Genomic DNA, 18,875 nt, shown 5'->3' on the forward strand with positions numbered 1-18,875 from the left:
CTACGGTAGTCGTACGTCCGCTTCTGCGCGTTCAAAATTCAAATTTCCATTGTCCAATCATGATGTAGATCTTGCGGGCCGATGAGTAGCGGACCGTGCGGGCGGGCTCCTTATAGGGGTTGGCGATTATGACATGGTCGTTACAATCGAGTAGGTCGTGGCTGGGATGTACAGTAAACCCCCGATAACTCGAAGTCGTAAAAACCGGAAAAAATTTCGAGATAAGCGGGGTTTCGAGTTAACCGAACAGAGCAAATTACATTGCCGCAATGTTACCACAATGCACTATCTTATGAAACGTTAAAAAAAAAGCGTTCCTACAGTAATAGGGCTCGTAAACGACTCTGAAGCCATTTATTTTTTAACATCATCTGAGAGGGAATAACTCCGTAATAGCAATCTGCTTGGCATTCGCGTCTGGGAACAAGAAGGCATCTTCAAGCACTTCAAAGCAACGCATGAGACGCTCCTCCCAGCATGTCACTACCGTGGGAACTCTCGACGATTTCAGTGTCACTCAGTTCACCACTTACTGGAACATCGCCGTCGTAAAGCACATAGTCCTCGATGTTCAAGTCCTTTAAGTCACTTTCCCCACAACATGCGAGGCACATCACGTCGTTGCACAATTCATCACAGCCACTGAACTCGTCTGCTGGCTCCAGTACGGCGGTGGAAAACCAGAAACCAGCATGGACGAAACAGTTCACGATAATGGCTTGATGAACTTGCTGCCAGGCCTTTGATAAGTGCCGCCTTCTGCTCCGAAGTCAGGGACCTGCATGTGCGTTGTTCAGCCATCACGCTGCGAAGAACGAAACGGAATCAGACGCTCGGACGAATGCAGAGGAGGAGGAGGAGTGACAATTGATGGAAAGGGGAAAGCTGTCTGCCTGCCACAGCTAGTGGCGCATAAGTAACTAGGACCACGGACCATGATAGGACTGAAAGGCTTTGACCTTGACCTAGCCTGGGGGACCGAAGAATGCACGTTATCAGCCGTAAGTACACTCACCTACGGATGATGGAATTTCGAGATATCCTTACTCTGGAAAAAAAAAGCTTCGACTGAAAAGGGCCCAAATACATAGGAAGCATTGGGACAAGGATCGGGACGCAAAAAAAATTCGAGATAATCGATATTTCGAGATAAGCGAGTTCGAGTTAACGAGGGTTTACTGTACCATGTAGGGTGTTGAAAATGCATGTAGTACATGATGCAATATTTGTTGAACGTGTGCTTTCGCATTTCCTATTCTGTCTTCTAGATCGCCCTGATCCTCAGAAGACTGGATTCATTCACCACTGCTCGAGTGTAGTTTGCATGCAGGACATGCCTCATCACCTTTTCATTGAACCCAGGGACAAGTTCAATAATAATTGCATTGTGGATAGTACTGCCGATCCCAGTGACGACTACACTGTCGACGTTGTAGAGGTTCGCAATCTGGTAGCTCATCTAGGTTTCTAGGAGTTTCCATTAAAATATTAGGTAGCGATAGTGAGCCAAAACACAATCATGACGCAGGTATGTCCTCTCTCGTTACAGGTGTCATCAAATAGACCAGTACCATCATGCTTTCACTGGGAAAGTCATCCAGAAACATCACGCATCGCACTTGTTCTAAGCTTAAACAAAGAGGGCTGCTACGAAGCGAGTGTCTCGTACAGAGGCACCGTGCTAAGCAATGGTGTCTTTCACATCATTGTACTTAACAGTGGGTATTGCGTTTGTTACAGTTCTGCCACTCTGGCACTGAAACCAAAGGCGCTGGTAATGGTGCAAAGTTAATTTGTATCTTCTCAGAGTCAGATGCTGCGTTAGTGCAGAAGAATGTTGCCAAGAAAAGTCATTACACCTGGTATGAAGCAAAGCTGATTGCCTGGAATTGTGAGAAAGTTCCTAAGCCAAAGAGAGTGTTTGTTTATATTTCTCCAAAGGTACGTGACCAGGCTATTATATTTCTCATGGGTTGGATATAACAGAATTTTTCTTACGTGTCTGTCTCACTCCCAGTCACGCCTAATGGCTTAGGCCCAGTTGTATAGTGCTCGTTGTAGTGTCCGTTAGTAGTATAATGAATTCAGTAGCCGCAAGATTGCAACCTAACAACGGCGTTATATTTTCGCCTGCCATTCCGCGACTATCCTTGACTTTGCTGACCAAGAGCGAGGGAGGCTCCGCCCCCAAATGGCGCGCCAATGGGAGGACTCGGGAGGCGGAGCGCTGCGGCCTCTGCTCTTGCCTAATAGATGGCGCATCGGTAGCGCTCGGATTGGGATATGTGAGCCGCTGTCTTCTGCTTCTTCCGGTAGAGCTACGACCTTGAAGCCTCTGCTCTCGCGTAAGAGATGGCGCTACATTGGCGCTCGGTAAGGGCACGTGTGGTCGTCCCAACTTTCAGCCTCGACCTTGAGACTGGCCGGTAACCTAAATTCCGATGACGCGGCGATTGCAAACCATAGTGCGTAGTTTTGACGATTATGCTTCATGGATGTATTATTTTGGCCAGTTCGACGTTTATGAACTGGCCAAAATAATACATCCATGAAGCATAATCGTCAAAACTACGCACTATGGTTTGCAATCGCCGCGTCATCGGAATTTAGGTTACCGGCCAGTCTCAAGGTCGAGGCTGAAAGTTGGGACGACCACACGTGCCCTTACCGAGCGCCAATGTAGCGCCATCTCTTACGCGAGAGCAGAGGCTTCAAGGTCGTAGCTCTACCGGAAGAAGCAGAAGACAGCGGCTCACATATCCCAATCCGAGCGCTACCGATGCGCCATCTATTAGGCAAGAGCAGAGGCCGCAGCGCTCCGCCTCCCGAGTCCTCCCATTGGCGCGCCATTTGGGGGCGGAGCCTCCCTCGCTCTTGGTCAGCAAAGTCAAGCCTCTGCTCCTAGTTATTGTGTAGTTCAGTTGTATTGTGTTCAGTTGTATTGTGTAGTTCATTGCTTGTTCTTCAGTTCTCTGCATACATTCTGTTCACGCTACAAAAATTTTGACCAACATTACTAATGCACATTTTTTTCTTTACAGCAACTAACTATTAAAGAGTACATGCTTAAAATCATTCCAAAGCGTCTCGTAACATTCAGGTTGTGTCCTAGTACAAAGGTAGGCACGGGAATGTTCCTGTGAGGTGCTATTCTCACTGTAAAAATGTAACTGCCCCATTACAGTTCCAGTTCAAGGGAAACAACAATCAGGCCGGTGAGCCTGTTCTAGTCATTGATGATGGGTGTCAGCCTCAAGTTGAGATGGTGTCAGATGAGAGGTGCATCATTGCGGCTACTTTCACCCAGTACCTTCTCAAAAACATAGGTAAGATATCAACAGTTCAAGTTCGTGTTACGCTGTAATGTGTCCAATACTTGTACACCTAATTTTTTGTTGCCTTTTTAAGATGCCTACAGTAAACCTTCAGTATTAGGTCACCTGTACATCTTCGTGGCTTTTTGTCACTTAATCTGGTGCATCATAAAGCATCAAGCTCCCAGGCTATAATTTAAACTGATCTGTACATTGTTATATATGAAACAAGACGGGGCGGCCATATGCATTGAAATGATTGGTGTAGCTTCATGTCTAGGAACGTGGCATCTGAGAATATGAACTCGAATTGCTCTCGGAACACCCATAAGTCTTTGACGATTGTGTGCTGAATGTGAAGCTTTGTTCACTCTCAGCCCTCAATGTTAACTGCATGTATTCGACTTTCTCTTTACAGTCCTTATGCAAGTGCTAGTGTGTCCTTCTGTAATGCTGAAACAGCATTAGTGGTGTTCAAATATCAGCACATATATTTGTGGTAGCTTTAGGTTTAGGGTATACCAAGTTTTGGCAAGTAACAGCATTACAGCATATGTGCCATTAGCCATTTAATTCTCTTACTTTTCTGGGTAGGTTAATGATATGTGCCGCTCTGTTCGAGTTCAAGTTAGACATTATCAGTTTGTTAATTTGTTTTCGAGGATCTGCTGTTAGGTGGCTGGTATTCACTCAATTTCGAGAGAGAAAAAAAATGTATTGACTACTTTGAGTGTTTCTGCTGCCTGTTACTTGCAATCATGTCAACTACACAGGGTTTCACCTTTGCTCTTTACACTTTGCCCTTTTTGACATTTGTTGCCCTTTAATCCATGCAAACCAGCTGCATGCAAGGCTGGAAGTAGTGTCTGTTGTAAATAACTTCCTGTGGTGGAGCAGATGTGGTGGTAACAGATAGAAGTCAACATTATTCTGTCTCCCTCTTTTGGAACTGAATAGGGGGATCAGAAACGTTTAGAGACAAGCAGGAGTTTTTCTACCATGAAGTTCGGAAACTTCATCAGAAACACTTCCATGATAAGCTCCAACTGAAAGTTCTGAGGGACAAGATACTTGATTCTGTAAGTATCCTAGGAAATCTATCCAGTTTTCCCGAGTATTTGAGCCTTTTGAATTCATTCTTCATGGACTGACTCCTTGTTGGACCCACCATCTGTTTCTTGCAGTCAGTCAGAGCCACAAAGGGTTTAAGCACAGGTGACTGGTGCAAGAACTTTGAGATCACATTCTTGGGGGAGCAAGGTATGCCGCCCTTTCTTACATGAAGAAAAAGCAAGCACGCATCCTAATATCACTCTTCTTGGTACAGGGGGTCAGTGAATAGGAGGTGTAATTTGATAAATTGTTTGCAATTTTTATAGGACTTGACTGGGGAGGCCTACGTCGTGAGTGGTTTGAGCTACTCTGCTGCGCGCTCTTTGACCCTGAAAATCAGCTTTTTCACCGCTTCAAAAACGACAAGCAAGGACTAGTGAGCATAGAATTTCTCGTGATATTTTTTTTCGGTATTGCGCAAAACATGCCGCGCTTTCGCTCTGCAGGTTCATCCTAATCCCAGGAGGCCGTCCCACCTGAAGTTGAAGCACTACGAGTACGCAGGTCGTATAGTCGGCAAGTGCTTGTATGAATCTGCATTGGGAAGCTCTTACAGACAACTTGTGAAGGCACGATTCTCTAGGTCTTTTCTTGCGCAGCTTATTGGACTCAGGGTGCACTACAAGGTGAGCTAAAGTAAAAGCAAAAAGTAACTACAAATCAGCAGTGCCTAAAGTAGCACAGAAGTCATTTTTAACACCCTGTTTCCTTCCTATAAAACTGTTAAGTAGGTCAGTAAGATGCACCATGAGAAGTAATTCACACCACAGAGTCATAATTATCGCAGAAATTGAATTGAAAGTACGCCGCAAAAAGCGACTGTGCGCAACGGTGGTAAAGAGCAGTACCAGCCTCTGATCTGCCTGGGACCTCACACTGACGCTACAGGGGCCATGCTCGCTGATTGGTCCAGAAGAATGCTGTCTGCTACTCAGTTGTCGTCTGCTACTTGGCTGTTCGGGGTCCTGAAAACGCATTGCTCCTGGCTCGGTCATTATTCGGCCGCTCCTTCTAGCCCCAATTCTCGGGGAACTGGCAAAACTGGTTTACAGCAGCAAAGGGACAGGGCGCTGACCCCCACTGACCAGCGAATCAGAACGAGTTCCCCCTGTAACGTCATCGTTATACCCGGAGTGGCGAGTTAAGGGTGAACGCGCGGAGCCATGTTTATGGGAGATTTTTTCTGGGAAACAAATTGCACACATGAAAACCTTTCGCGCTATTTGGTAAAATGACACACACTCTTTCATCAGATGTGTTAATCTGAAAATTTTTTGTATTTTATTTTCTGTACTCCTTTAAGGTGACACTCCCCAGTCAAAATGACCGTTACGGAAGCACAACCATCATGGCATACAGTGCAAAATGCTCTTCTTAAACACAAATTATGAATGACATATCTGGTCGCAAAGTGCTGTCACCAATTAAGGCACCATGCTTCTCTGAGTGATTCCGCCAATGACCCGCTATAGATGTCCAACATGGCCAGTGACAAAAACGCTTGTATTTTCGCAGTGTCGCTGAAACAAAAGGTGTATGTATTTTGCCAAAAGTTTCTTCTGTGCAGCTGCTTCCTGCACAGTGTCTCACACCCATTTCTACTGAAATGGGTGAAGGAAGGCAAGTGAGCTCTGCATCCGCGAGACTAAAAAGCTTGCTGAAGGGCATATAAGGTCACTGCAGGAATATCGTTCTCACACAGCAGCATAACTCACCTGTTAACCACTCTAGAGTCACCAAGTAGACAGTTTTACAGCAGAAAATATTTGAATTTTCGTGACACATCTCACTGCTCTTTTAAGCCACAGCATAATACGTATTTTTGCTGGTTGTAGTTAGGACCAGGAGTTCTCTGGAAAATACTTTTTTCCCCAATGTCAGGGTGTTAAAATTGGGAAGCATACTACCACGAGAGATTCATGCAAATTTGGATGAAAAACTGTATCTGTTGATTGTAATGAGCACGAGTGTGATTTTATTTTATTAGCTTTTAGATATTTTTCATGTCATACGTGGAAATACCCTAATTCCCTAAGTATGCGTAGTTATTTATTTATTTTATTTGGAGAATACTGCCGGCCATCAGTTGAGGGCCAAGGCAGAGAGAGCACAAGGAAGAACAAAGGGACACAGCAGCCATGTGGCTCACACAGAGCTTAACATAACAAAAAAGCACAAGACAACAAGTGATCGCCTATTTTAACATGCTTAGTTGGTCCATAGCTGCCTTAGAAAAAGCTGCGGAGCTAGGAATTCTCGTCAGGTACGGTGGTAACCTGTTCCATTCGCGAGTAGTGCGAGGAAAACAAGAACAATTGAACAACTGCGTTCTGCAACGAAACTCACTTATGAGGTTAACGTGTTTCTGCCTGGTGGTACGACTGTCATTGAATGTAAGATAGTCGGCGAATTTAAGACCGCTTTTACCATGCACAGTACTATGGAAAAAGTGAAGATGCCCCACTTGTCTGCAGCAAGCTAAAGATGGCAGGTCTGATGCACAGACAGGTCTTATAAGCACAGCAAAGGAAACACCAAATCCACTCTCCATCTTTCATCAAATGAGCACATGATATCTGATAACTTGTCAAGCTGGTAAATAGATGGGAAAAAGGGGTTAAACCAGGAAGTTGTGGCTCAAAATGTAGCGCACTTTTTCTTGCTTTACATAATCACGAGTGTGTTGCTATCCTGTATGTAATAGTATTGCCCACCAATTTGTGCTTCGTCCACAACAACCCTGTGAGACCTTTCTTCATACTCGTGAGAAACGAGATAGTGCTGTCCATAAAAAAATGCTTAAAGGGACAATAAACAGGTATACGAGGCACACTTTTTTTAAATACATTGTGATACGTTGCCGATGGTGAACGTTAGTGATAGCCAGTAGTTAACTACATGATTGTAGTTAAAAAGTAGTCATCAACTACTTGCAGAAATGTAGTGGCAACTACTAGTTGAACTACTATTTCGAGTAGTTAACTACAGTAGTTAGGTTACTGCAGGCACCAGCTACTTCCGATTTTGCCGCAAGCTTTACGGCACGACTGTGCTTCAGACTTTTACCTTGAGCTACTTGTTTGATTAGAACGGAGGTGCAGAGCAATCGTGCCGTGCATGTGTACTAAATCTTCACTTTTAATGCTTGTCTAGTGAGGCCTCATTTGCATGAATTTGCATTGAAACCGCATAGGATGGCTACATGATCAATCATTGTGGCTAAGCGAAAATATTTTACAGTCCACAGTGACGCATTGATCTGTGACGAAGGAGCCCGAGTGTAAATCTCGTACATGTAACATGGTCTGTCGTATGTTGTACGTAGATAGCGGAAGAAATATAGATAGCATAGAAAATATTTCCGCAGCAAGGTCTTTTGTCAGCGCATAATATACAAGAGACAGGGAGTGGATTTTACGACAGTATGTGAATTAAGCGACGTAGGCACAAGAGTATATTTTAAATATCATTATCACTGCTTGTGATTCATATTTAGGTGTCACTGCAAGGGATTGGTGTTGATGGACAACGTTAAGTAGTTATAGATGTAGTTAAAATACATTGCAGTAGTTAAAGAAGTAGTTTTAACTACTCCCCTGAAAAGTAGTTGAACTACTAGTTAAACTACTCCATCACGAAGTAGTTAGTAGTTATAAGTAAACTACTCTAGAAGTAGTTAGTGGCCATCACTGGTGAACGTTTTCAAGAAATTGTTGTCACAAAAAAGTAAATAATGGCTCCAAACCCACTGAATATTCACTGCACTCTTTCCCCCTAATGCATGCCCTGCGATGTCCTGGCAACAAGAGCGGCATGTCATTTTGACGTCGTTCATCACCAGCCATTTAGAATGCGGGACGCTAGTACACTAATTTTTGTTGTAATATCGAGAAGTGAGGTCAAATTTAAACATATTCCCATTTGTCAACTCCAAGATAGTCAGTTCAAACCTTACCAAAAACTCCCAATAATCTATTTCACGTGCGCGCGCTGTTTCCAGTGTTGTATTGCTCCGCGAGGTCGCGGCGATGTTTCCGCGACCGGTTCCCTTGCGAGCTACTGCTTGTCTCAGTGGGGTCCGTCATCGGCTAGGAGAGCGAAATCTCCCCCACCTCCAGCTCCTAGAATTTGGCGTCACTATACGTTGTAATATGGTGACGTGACCCGGTTCCAAGGATAAGGAGAGGCTCACGCGGATTACGCTCTTTGAATGGCATTGGTTCGTGTTAAAGACGCTCGCTAGAAGCAAAAGAATTTCATATTTGGATATCGTGAGCTACGTTCTTTCATTGAGCATAATAATTGGAGAGTGTTCGTCTACCTGTCTCGTGCTCCTTTAAGTACCTGAACGGAACACAGAAACCTATCTCAAATATTTTTCGCTTTACACGCATTATGAAACGTTATGCTTTGACCTACCAACGGACATCAAAGATGTGTCTGTAGACAATATTTTTCTCAGACAAATACGCACATGAACATTGTTGCACATGTTCACGCTCTGCTCTCCTTACGGGATGGAACTAGGAGGAAGAGGAAAGACTTAAGGTTGTAGCGGATCAAGCAATTAAGCATTGGGGACAAACACAACACAAGCCTCACAATGCCCAGTTGCATGGTGTAGTTGGTTGCATCTCTGCAGTCAGAGGGTGTGGGTTTGAATCCCAGTGCTGGTGACACTGTGTCGCCCCAATTGCACCCCCCATGTCAGCATTTCTCTTTTTTGTGGGCAGTACCCCATTTTTGGCTTCCGGTAATGGAGGAACAGCTGTGTAGCAGACGATGTTTCTCTAAACAAATCAGCAGATGATACCACAATGACATCAGAGCAGGATAGGTGACTGGTTTATCGCCGCTGCTGCACACGTTCGCTCTTTGAGGAACATTTTCAGATCAAATTCTACAATGATTACGAATTTGTTATTTCGCATGGGGCACTTTGAAATATCGGCGCCTCTTGTCCCGAAACTCTTCTCTTAAAGGAGTACAGCGGGCCATCCAAAAAAATTCCAGGTTAAGACGTCTGACGAAAGTGTGTGTGTCATTTTACCGAATAGCGCGAAAGGTTTTGATGTGTGCAATTTGTTTCCCAGAAAAAAACTCACATAAACATGACTCTGCGCGTTCACCCTTAACTCGCCACTCCGGGTATAACGAGGAGGAGGAGGTACGATGCCACGTCACCGGTGACGGTACAAGGAGAACTCGTTCTGGTCCGCCGGTCAGTGGGGGTCTGCACCTTGTCCCTTTGCCGCCGTAAACCAGTTTTGCTAGTTCTCCCGGAGAATTGATGATAGAAGGAGCGGCCGAATTATGACCGAGCCTATAGCAATGCTTTTTCAGAACCCTGAACAGCCGAGTAGCAGACGACAGCGGAGTAGCAGACAACATTTCTCTGGACCAATCAGCGAGCGTGATCCTTGTAGTGTCAGCAGGAGGTCCCAGGCAGATCAGAGGCTGGTACTGTGCTCCACCGCCGTTGTGCACGGTCGCTTTTTGCGGCGTACTTTAAATTCAATTTCTGCTATAATTATGACTCTGTGGTACGAATTACTTTGCATGGTGCATCTTACTGACCTACTTAACAGTTTTATAGGAAGAAAACAGTGTGTTAAAAATGACTTCTGTGCTACTTTAAGCACCGCTACTTTAACATTTCCTTACTACTTAATATGTGTACAAATGTCACCTTGCCCTGTTGCTTTCTTCGTTACAGTACTTTGAGCAAGACGACCCAGATCTTTATGTGAGCAAAATAAAGTATATCCTTGAAAACGATGTCGAAGACATGGAACTGTACTTCACAGAGGAAGAGTACACAAGTTCAGGAAAGCTTCTCAGGGTAAGAATGCTTCACGGTTTTGCACCGCGGTTAGGGTTGCCATGAAAAATGCCGGCTGAGCGAGTCCAAATGGGAGAGGAGGGAGAGCATGTAATTGGACAAGGTAATATGGAGAGAGAGGGAGAATTTGGCAAAACACCATTATGAATTGCCTTCTGCAATAAAATGCCTACAAAAAAACTCTGCCAGTGTTGCCATCCAACTGGCACCTGGCACAAGCGAGAAATAACTAGCCGGATAACAACCCTAACGACCATGGATCAGTGCTGGTTTTATGATAACCGACATGCCTTTCTTCTCTCACCTGACCACAGACGACGGATCTGATACCTGGGGGATCCCGTGTTCGGGTAGACAACAGCAACAAACTGCAGTATTTGGATGCACTAGCACAGTACCGCCTTGCAACTAGTGTGAGAGAGGAAGTAGAGCATTTTTTGAAGGGGCTCAACGAACTCATCCCTGACAACCTACTGTGCATCTTCGATGAAAATGAACTGGAGGTAAGCTCTTTATCTCTAAACTTGTTTCATGTACTGTACTGTAGTACTGAATGTACTTCTTGTAACAACTTCAGCTCCTCATGTGTGGCACTGGGCAGTACAGTATTGCAGACTTCAAGGCAAATCACACAGTCAGTGGCTTTTTGTTCGAACTGAGAAAGGTAAGGGTAACAGATACAGTGAACAATGCGTATTGTTGACTAACTAAAGTTGAAATTTTCACATATTGGATTCTTCAGTACTTCGTCATGAACATAAACTGATTTAAAAGGCATTCCAATGTAGTAAACATATGTTGGTGTTTTGAAGTTATTTGTATCAAACGGTGGACAGCATTGATAGAAAAACTAACTTAGCTGAACAAGGAGCACAGTGTCCATTTGTGTATGCTTCCTCATTCTGTCTTAGGTGCTTGATTGGTTCTGGACAGCAGTGAGCAACTTCACAGAAGAAGAAATGGCCCGCCTGCTGCAGTTTACGACAGGCTGTTCGCAGCTTCCACCAGGGGGATTTGCGGAGCTCAATCCAAAGTTTCATATTACCACTGCTCCCACATTTGGCAATCTGCCCACTGCTCACACATGGTAAGAACTAGGGATGGGCCAGCCAGTCCTTGAATCCTATGCAGTGATTCGAGATTCTAGAACCCGAATCCCAGTGCCCAAACGGCGAATCCAATCTTTCGAATCCACCAACCACGCTTGCTTGTTTCTTTTTAAAATTGGCGCCTTCGGAGTCTGACGAAAGCCTGAATAGCCAACGGGGGTTTCATTGTTTGTTTGTTTGTTTACATTGTTCTCGATTGAAAGAGTTCAGGCAGGAACTCTTACATTACAAGTTTAAAAGTAACATGGTTTCACTTTTGATTGTCTCTTAAGGCTCATTCACACATGCATTTCTTGAGGCAGCGCCATGTGCTCCGAGACCCACTTTCGAGAACCGCTTCGTGCTGCATCTTCGCAGCGCTGTTCCACAAACGCTCTTTCATCCAGCGAATTGGAGTGCTCAGAGGGGTGGAAGTGGCTTACTTTTTTTTTTCTTTTTTTTTTCTTTATTGTCCGTTTCCCACCTAGAAGATGGCGGTGGCCCCAGGAAAAAAGCTACATTTCTGTAGCTTGGGAACACCTGGGGTCCGCAATATCACATGGCAGTGATGGCGAAAACACATGTTTTACAGCAATATGGTATATCAAACAGGACAAAAAAGGAAAAGTACTTTTTAACACTGAGCATGAATAACACTATAAATAGGATTCACATGTGGAAACGTATGGAAGCACTGACCTCAAAAATACGAGGGGCGTTCAAGTCAAACTGGGACTTTTCATTTTTTGCAAAAGTAAAATGAACTTACAGGCGAGAAATTAGTTTTATTTTTCAACATAATCTCCAGCTGCACTAGTGCACTTGTCTCAGCGTTTCACGAGGGCTTGGATGCCAGCAGCGTAGAAATCCTTACCGGCGCGTAGCAGCGATGATCGGACCGCATTCTTGACCTCGTCGTCGCAGCTGAAGTGGCGGCCCCCAAGGAATGCCTTCAGTGGCCCGAAGAGATGGAAATCGCTGGGGGCGAGGTCTGAACTGTAAGGGGGATGTGGCAGCAACTCCCAGTCAAGTTCCTGTAAGGTGCGTGTCGTGAGATGCGCAGTATGCGGGCGTGCATTGTCCTGTAGGAGGAGGACTCCTTTGGTGTTGAGGCCCGGCTTTCCGAAACTGGAGGTATTCATGAATGATAGTGTTCAACGTCTTCCCAGAAACTGTTCCCACAGAAAGGTCCGTCTTTCGAGCCAGTTCGAGACATGTTATCCGTCGGTACTTGAGGAACAGGCACTCCACAAGTTGGATGTTCTCAGGAACTCTGACGCTGGGCTCTGAGCCTTTTTGAGAACTTTTAAGCTTTTATTTTTTGGCCTGTACAGCACAGCTTTTGTTTTTGTGCTATTTATGTGGAGGTAATTATTTTGAGCCCAGTCAGATAGGATGGCGAGTGTTCTGTTAGCATTCCGAATCATGTCATTTTCGTTTATACCAGAACAAAGGAGACGTACATCGCCAGCGTAGATGACAACATGTGCGTCCGTACTAATCCTAGCGACATCGTTTATGTATATGTTAAATAATAAGGGCCCAGGTATACTTCCCTGGGGCACGCCATGGGAGATCTTAAGCCACGAGGATAAGTATTCACCAATACTGACCGACTGTAATCGATACCCAAAGTATGACCTTATGAGCTGAAGTGGAGTTCCACGTATGCCGTACGGTATAGCTTTTGAAATAGTACTTTGTGATTTAAACAATCGAATGCCTTACTGAAATCTACATATACACCAAGTGTCAGGATTTTATTTTCAAGCTTATTTAAGATAATTTCTTTTTGCCCGAGCAATGCCAGCTCCGTGGAACGTCCCTTACGGAATCCATATTGCGAGTCAGATATTACTGAGAATTTTGTCAAAAAGTTATTTATTTGCAAGAAAATGAGCTTCTCAAATATTTTCGAAAAGGTGGGCAGTAAAGATATTGGTCGGTAATTGCTTAAGACGTTCTTTTCGCCACCCTTGAAGAGTAGATAGGTTTTGTCACCTGCATACTACGTGTAAAAACGGCAGCTGACATGCACATATTTAATATGTAAGCCAGTATGGGAGCAATTAAATCGCCAACAAGACTCGAGAGCTTCCTGTCAGAGCTTCCTGTTCCTGTAGTCGCTGAACATTTAAGAAGTAGTATATTGGTATGTTTTCTCCTGAAAGTGAACTATTATATAACTTGTTTTTCATTAAACATAGATCAAATTCTGCTTCAAAACATTTTTCAGTAGAAGTGTTTTTTTGTTGTTTCTTTCCTGGCTTTTAAACTCTTTCTTTTTTTAAGAGAGGATTCGAAAGATTCGAGATTCGTAAGATTTGTGGATTCGCAGAACCTTCCTTGGATTGGGATTCGGAAAATTCTGTATCCGTCCCATCTCTAGTAAGAGCATTTCTGTTCTTACATACTTATTTTGCTGCTGCTTGTTCGTCATGTACATCTCATAGAGAGCGTGTGCAAAAAGCACATGAAACAATAATAAGGAATGGCTTTGCACAAGAATATCTATTAAGCAGAGATCATCTCTAAAATGTATCGGTTATGTTATCTGTTGGTTCTGTGTGCTGGTTGTTCTATCCTTGATGACCAAAGTAATTTTGTAGACTAGAGCTTAAAGTTCCACTACAAACTAAATCTCGTGTCTTCAGAATTGCACCAAATTTAAGTCAGTGTAATCCGCATGTCTCATAGGGATAAATCTTGCATGCGCTCTCTGTTTCTATAAAAAAAAACGTAAGGTTGACTTGGCAAAGTTTGGCGTTGCGAAAATTCAATTTCTTGCGAATTAAATTTGATAAAAGGGCTCTGACATAATGGCAAAATTTCCTGCGAGATAAATAGCATTGGCCTCATTATGTTCAGACAAGTAGATTTTTAATTAAATAGAATTTTATTACAACGTTAGACGAAACACCCTCTATATGCTTGCAGCCCTAAGCTGAGGAATAAAATTTGCAAAGCCCATTGGGAAATTGTAAGTGTGAACAATAAGTGCAGCTGTCTGTTTTCTTTATTTGCAGTTTCAATCAGCTGTGCCTGCCAGACTACGACTCCTACGAGCAGTTTGAGCGTGCCTTACGCCTTTCTATCAATGAGGGAACTGAAGGTTTCGGTATGATTTGAAAAACATTCTTCCACGATCTGAAGCATTTCCACGTACAAGATTGTTGCCGAACCTTCTAAGAAAGTCTACCAACAGTGACCGTCAGGAACCCACGGTATACACCTTCTGCCCACCGCACACGATTAGTAATCGTGCTATGTTTACACTGGTACGACTGTGCTACAACTGCTCTACAATTTAAAGACATCGAAATGGGGATGACTCTCGTAGTACTGCTTTGGGAGTACAAGCGAGACTATCTGCAGTCGTCTGGCAAGTTTTTATCGAAAGTATATATTGAAAGATGCAATGCAAATAGATTTGTATATGTTATATGCATTACAATATGCATTTCTGTGCTACAATGCAAGGCACCCGTTTTTCATTTGTTGGCGGAGTTTCAGTGGATGTTCAGAGGGTAGATACGCTGGCGGTACCAAAGAGTGCCCTTCTCCCCGTCTATCCTAACTATTTTTTTCATTCCTGCGTGTTTTCGATAAAAGCGAATCATTTCAACTAACCAAGGTGCCCCCTTAAAGTTTTGTCCCCATATGCTGCCAAGCTGTGGCAGCCTTCATTTGATTCACCTTTTTTTATCAAAGCGAGCCTGCATTCAGAGAAATGCCTACGTCCATGGTACCCCCACCCCAGAAGAGGTGCCAGGGTGCCACAGGTTGCTGGGGGCCTCCCCTGTGTTGATATAATACATCTTTGAGTAACATGTCAACACTATGGTAGCCTATTGAACTGGTGCCACTAAATTGCCATTATGTTCAAAATGACTTGGTTGTGATGCTGTACCTAAAGTTGTACAGTGTTCACATAACTTCAGCCGGGGACTGGGTTCTCCTACAGTAGCTGAAGTTCTATGTCACCATGTAATGATCATGGTTCTCCATGATAAGTGTTAGTGAGATGTTACATGACCAGGTTCAAAATTGATATCCATGATGTCTTAAAAGTTTTTTCTTAAGAGCTCAGTAGTACGTGGCCCAGTGTTATGTGAATCAGATGTCCGTTATTTCTCGCACTCTTTTAGTCTCTGTGTTAAGACTGAGAGGGATATCCTTATTTTTTTGCCAGGAGATGACATTTGGTGAAAGTACAAAGTGCCTTGAAACAATGTTTTCTTCTCGAGGTTACACCCGATTTCGACCCTCTTTCTTTCTTGCATATTTACTGCTTCCTGTTTATGCCTCCCTCGTTGATTGGTAGAGAAGAATCTGTTAGGCGCTAGTTTTGGTTCACTCGCAAGTGAACACATTTTACACAAACTACCTGTGGAAGACAAATTGCATACTGTGTACACGGTTCTCCAGAAACATGTTGTACCATGCACACCTTGCCAAAAGTACACGCTAGTTACAATGGCTTTTTTACTGCATGTTAGTATGCTCAGGTGCTATCTTTGGGCATTATACACTATTGCTTTTCAGCTACTGTCTCCATGAAGATGAGCCCGAAATTTATTAGTCGCATACTTCAGCATGACATCGATAACCAGTTGATAGCCAGGACTAGTTTTTGTGTGCTAACATGTTCATGATGCAGTCTCCGTAGAACCCTTTTGGGACCATATTTCCTATTTCTACTTTGAAAGTAGTTTCTAGTCGTCAGTTCATTGCCTTGTTGGAAAAATAATTGTGATCCTTGCGTATTATTTAACTGCAAAAGCCAAGATGTTGGTATGGATGTCTCGGAAGGCTAATCAACCGATTTGGTGTAGTCGTTCTGAAAATGTTTTGCAATGTTTTGGGATGTTCAACTCGATAATCTTCTGTGTGGTGTAATGCATGATGTGTAGTGGTACATCAGATGCAACTAGAAATTGCTACAGGTACATTATTGAAGTACATCTCTCTTGCTTTGAGTAATAGTGTATCCTGGCCGTAAAATGAAGAACAACACTGGTTCTTTTTTATGGTGTAAATGCTTTGTTCATTCTATACAGGCTACATGTGGTGTGCATTTTTTCTTTTAATCGCACCACTATATAAGGTACTGACCGATAGTGATCAAAATTACATTTCACTCGCATTAGAGACAATTTTGCAGCTTAAGTATATGCATTTGGGCTTGTAGCCACTCCCATCATCACCTTCGACATTCCAGTTCTGAACAGAAAAGTGTATGGAAATAAAATTTGTTCAATATGGTCCCGTTGCAGCAATTTTACGATCTACGGAAGTGCAATGGTAGTTACTCCCTGGGTTGTAACCTTAGCTCAAGGCTGTATTTGTCTGCAGTTTTGTTATCTTGGCAGGGTGTCTGCTAATCTGGAAAACTGGGAATTCTCAGGGAATTTGGACGCAACTGAAAAAATCGGGGGGGGGAGGGGGGGGGATTGTCAGGGAAATTGCCAAAAAGCAGCTGAAGTCTGGGAAAATCACAGACAAGTGCCATGATGGCATGCAGCAAATCGTGAGCGCTGATCAATGCGTTGGAGTGACCACGCCGCAGCAACAGTGCCACGAGTAGCAGTTCGCCAATATGACAAGCTCGCAGGCAGAAAATGGGTACAACTTGCTTTGACATGCTGTCTTCCGCGAGGAACGTCAAATACGGTGTGCTTTTGCGCACATTATAAACAACCCTTGGGCGGGCAAAATTAATCCACAGACTGAGCACGGTGGAGTCTCTCATGATCATTGTTGTCTCGTGATGTGAAGCCACGAATTATGTTATGGAGGCAGAAAAGTGGGGCACTCTCACTAATCAGTGACCTTTAAAGGAGCCCAGAAACCCATCCAAAAGATTTTCTGTTTCTGGCGAATTACAAAAGGACGTAACTTGACGTGACAACTAGCACAAAAAAATTCTCTGTACGCAGTATTTTTCTTGGAATAAAACGCCCCAACCATCGGCGGCTGCGTTCCCACTCGACTCGCTCTGCAGGCCGAAACGAGGAGGAGGATTGTGATGTCATCGTGGTTACAAGAGAGACCGCGCTCAAATCGGAGCGCTTTGCACACTTTTTTTTTCTTTTTCGTTTCTGCTCCCAGCTCTCTCTATGCATCCATCGAGTAAATCACTTCACATGGTGCGTTTTAGCAGTCAGGTTAGCAGCTTTGTTTGAAAAATGCTCGTGACTGAAGCGCTTTCTGTGCTCCTTTAACAAAAAATTAAGAGGGTCATAATTGAGGCGCAGTACGGGGTATTAGTGCTACACGGCTACGGGGGCTACAGTGCGGTAGACACCCTGCTTGAGCATTTTTTTTAGTCCCTCTAGTGCCAGTTTTCCGTCCAGAAAGGAAACCATACACACAGCGTGCTTCGAATATTACTTTATTTTGTATAGGCATTTCTGCAGTACTACCCCACTGCAAAGGTTATGACGGTAGGGTTACACATGTTAAGGGTTCTCGTTAATGGTTTCGTCCTGTGATTTCGTTGATGGTTCTCTGAACAGACCTCAAATCTTTGCACATGGTTTGCTTACATTTCGACCACCGTAATATGAAACATGATCATGGTACCTCAAATTAACGAATAAACGTGGAACAATGTCAACACCAGTTCCCTCACACTACGCAGACCATATGACACAGACTGCAGCTGGCTGCTCTGGAAAACTATCTGTGTTGTATAAAGCTGCATTTCTCTGTTGATTTGAATACTCCCCATCAAAGTATGTCCACTGCTGTTTTGACTACCAGATCATATTCAGCTAAAATATATATTCACCTGAAAAAGTTTCTGGGTGTGTTGTGGTGGGAGTTGGAAAAGTTAATGGCTTCAGGAAGAATCCATGAAGAAACATACTGTAACACAGTCAAACAGACTACAAAGAAATGATGGTGGACGACGACTTGGGAGGAATGCAACTGTTGACGCAACTTGATTTGACGTGACTGAAGCAATGTCCTCAGGTTGGAAGCTGCCAATATATTTCGAACAGAGTAATAGAGATCAGTTTGTCTCTTTCCGATATGTCTGCAGAAATATCGACCTCACACTCTGCCCTACTGCATCTATGCAGAACAGAACACGCTATCGTAATAAGATTTAGTAAAAGTACACAGTCACGATTCTTTTCTGGCATCTTATAGGAAGTTCGAAACGAAAAGATGAACAATACAGACGCAAATTTTGCTTTGATGACTGCATAACTGGTGCACGGCTGACTACATAACATCGCGACTAACGCTCTGGGGGAATGTGTGTCCTGGGCCGACTACTAAGAGAACTGTGCCGACAAATGTCCGACAGCGTCTCAGGAAAACCCAGGGAAAGCCCCAGACAACACAGCCGGCACCGGGATTGGAACCCGGGTACCTCCACCACGGCTCCACCACGCAGCGTAGTGTCATGTGGCCAGTCTTAACAGGTAATACAGAAGCAGAGTGAGTATGATGGATTACATGATCCGGTGGAGAAGCCAGCGTGACCTCTCTGTGTCCAGCCATCCT

At 43.9% G+C, this 18,875-nt stretch overlaps 1 protein-coding gene across 1 annotated transcript in view; it reads left to right on the top strand.

Annotated features, from left to right (window-relative positions):
• The window catches only part of LOC135396754 (apoptosis-resistant E3 ubiquitin protein ligase 1-like), a 53,296-nt gene extending 36,674 nt beyond the window's left edge, over window positions 1-16,622 (top strand). The window contains exons 8-21 of the mRNA XM_064627909.1: window positions 1,269-1,438; window positions 1,550-1,718; window positions 1,808-1,941; window positions 3,042-3,119; window positions 3,185-3,326; window positions 4,272-4,393; window positions 4,499-4,574; window positions 4,694-4,803; window positions 4,874-5,053; window positions 10,144-10,269; window positions 10,584-10,772; window positions 10,847-10,933; window positions 11,181-11,356; window positions 14,384-16,622. Of these exons, the coding sequence (XP_064483979.1) occupies window positions 1,269-1,438; window positions 1,550-1,718; window positions 1,808-1,941; window positions 3,042-3,119; window positions 3,185-3,326; window positions 4,272-4,393; window positions 4,499-4,574; window positions 4,694-4,803; window positions 4,874-5,053; window positions 10,144-10,269; window positions 10,584-10,772; window positions 10,847-10,933; window positions 11,181-11,356; window positions 14,384-14,486 (1,862 nt within the window). The 3' untranslated portion in view covers window positions 14,487-16,622. The remainder of the gene's footprint in view (window positions 1-1,268; window positions 1,439-1,549; window positions 1,719-1,807; window positions 1,942-3,041; window positions 3,120-3,184; window positions 3,327-4,271; window positions 4,394-4,498; window positions 4,575-4,693; window positions 4,804-4,873; window positions 5,054-10,143; window positions 10,270-10,583; window positions 10,773-10,846; window positions 10,934-11,180; window positions 11,357-14,383) is intronic.
• Window positions 16,623-18,875: the final 2,253 nt, after the last annotated feature.

Source organism: Ornithodoros turicata, chromosome 6 (genome assembly GCF_037126465.1).
Source record: "Ornithodoros turicata isolate Travis chromosome 6, ASM3712646v1, whole genome shotgun sequence".
NCBI lineage: Eukaryota > Metazoa > Arthropoda > Arachnida > Ixodida > Argasidae > Ornithodoros > Ornithodoros turicata.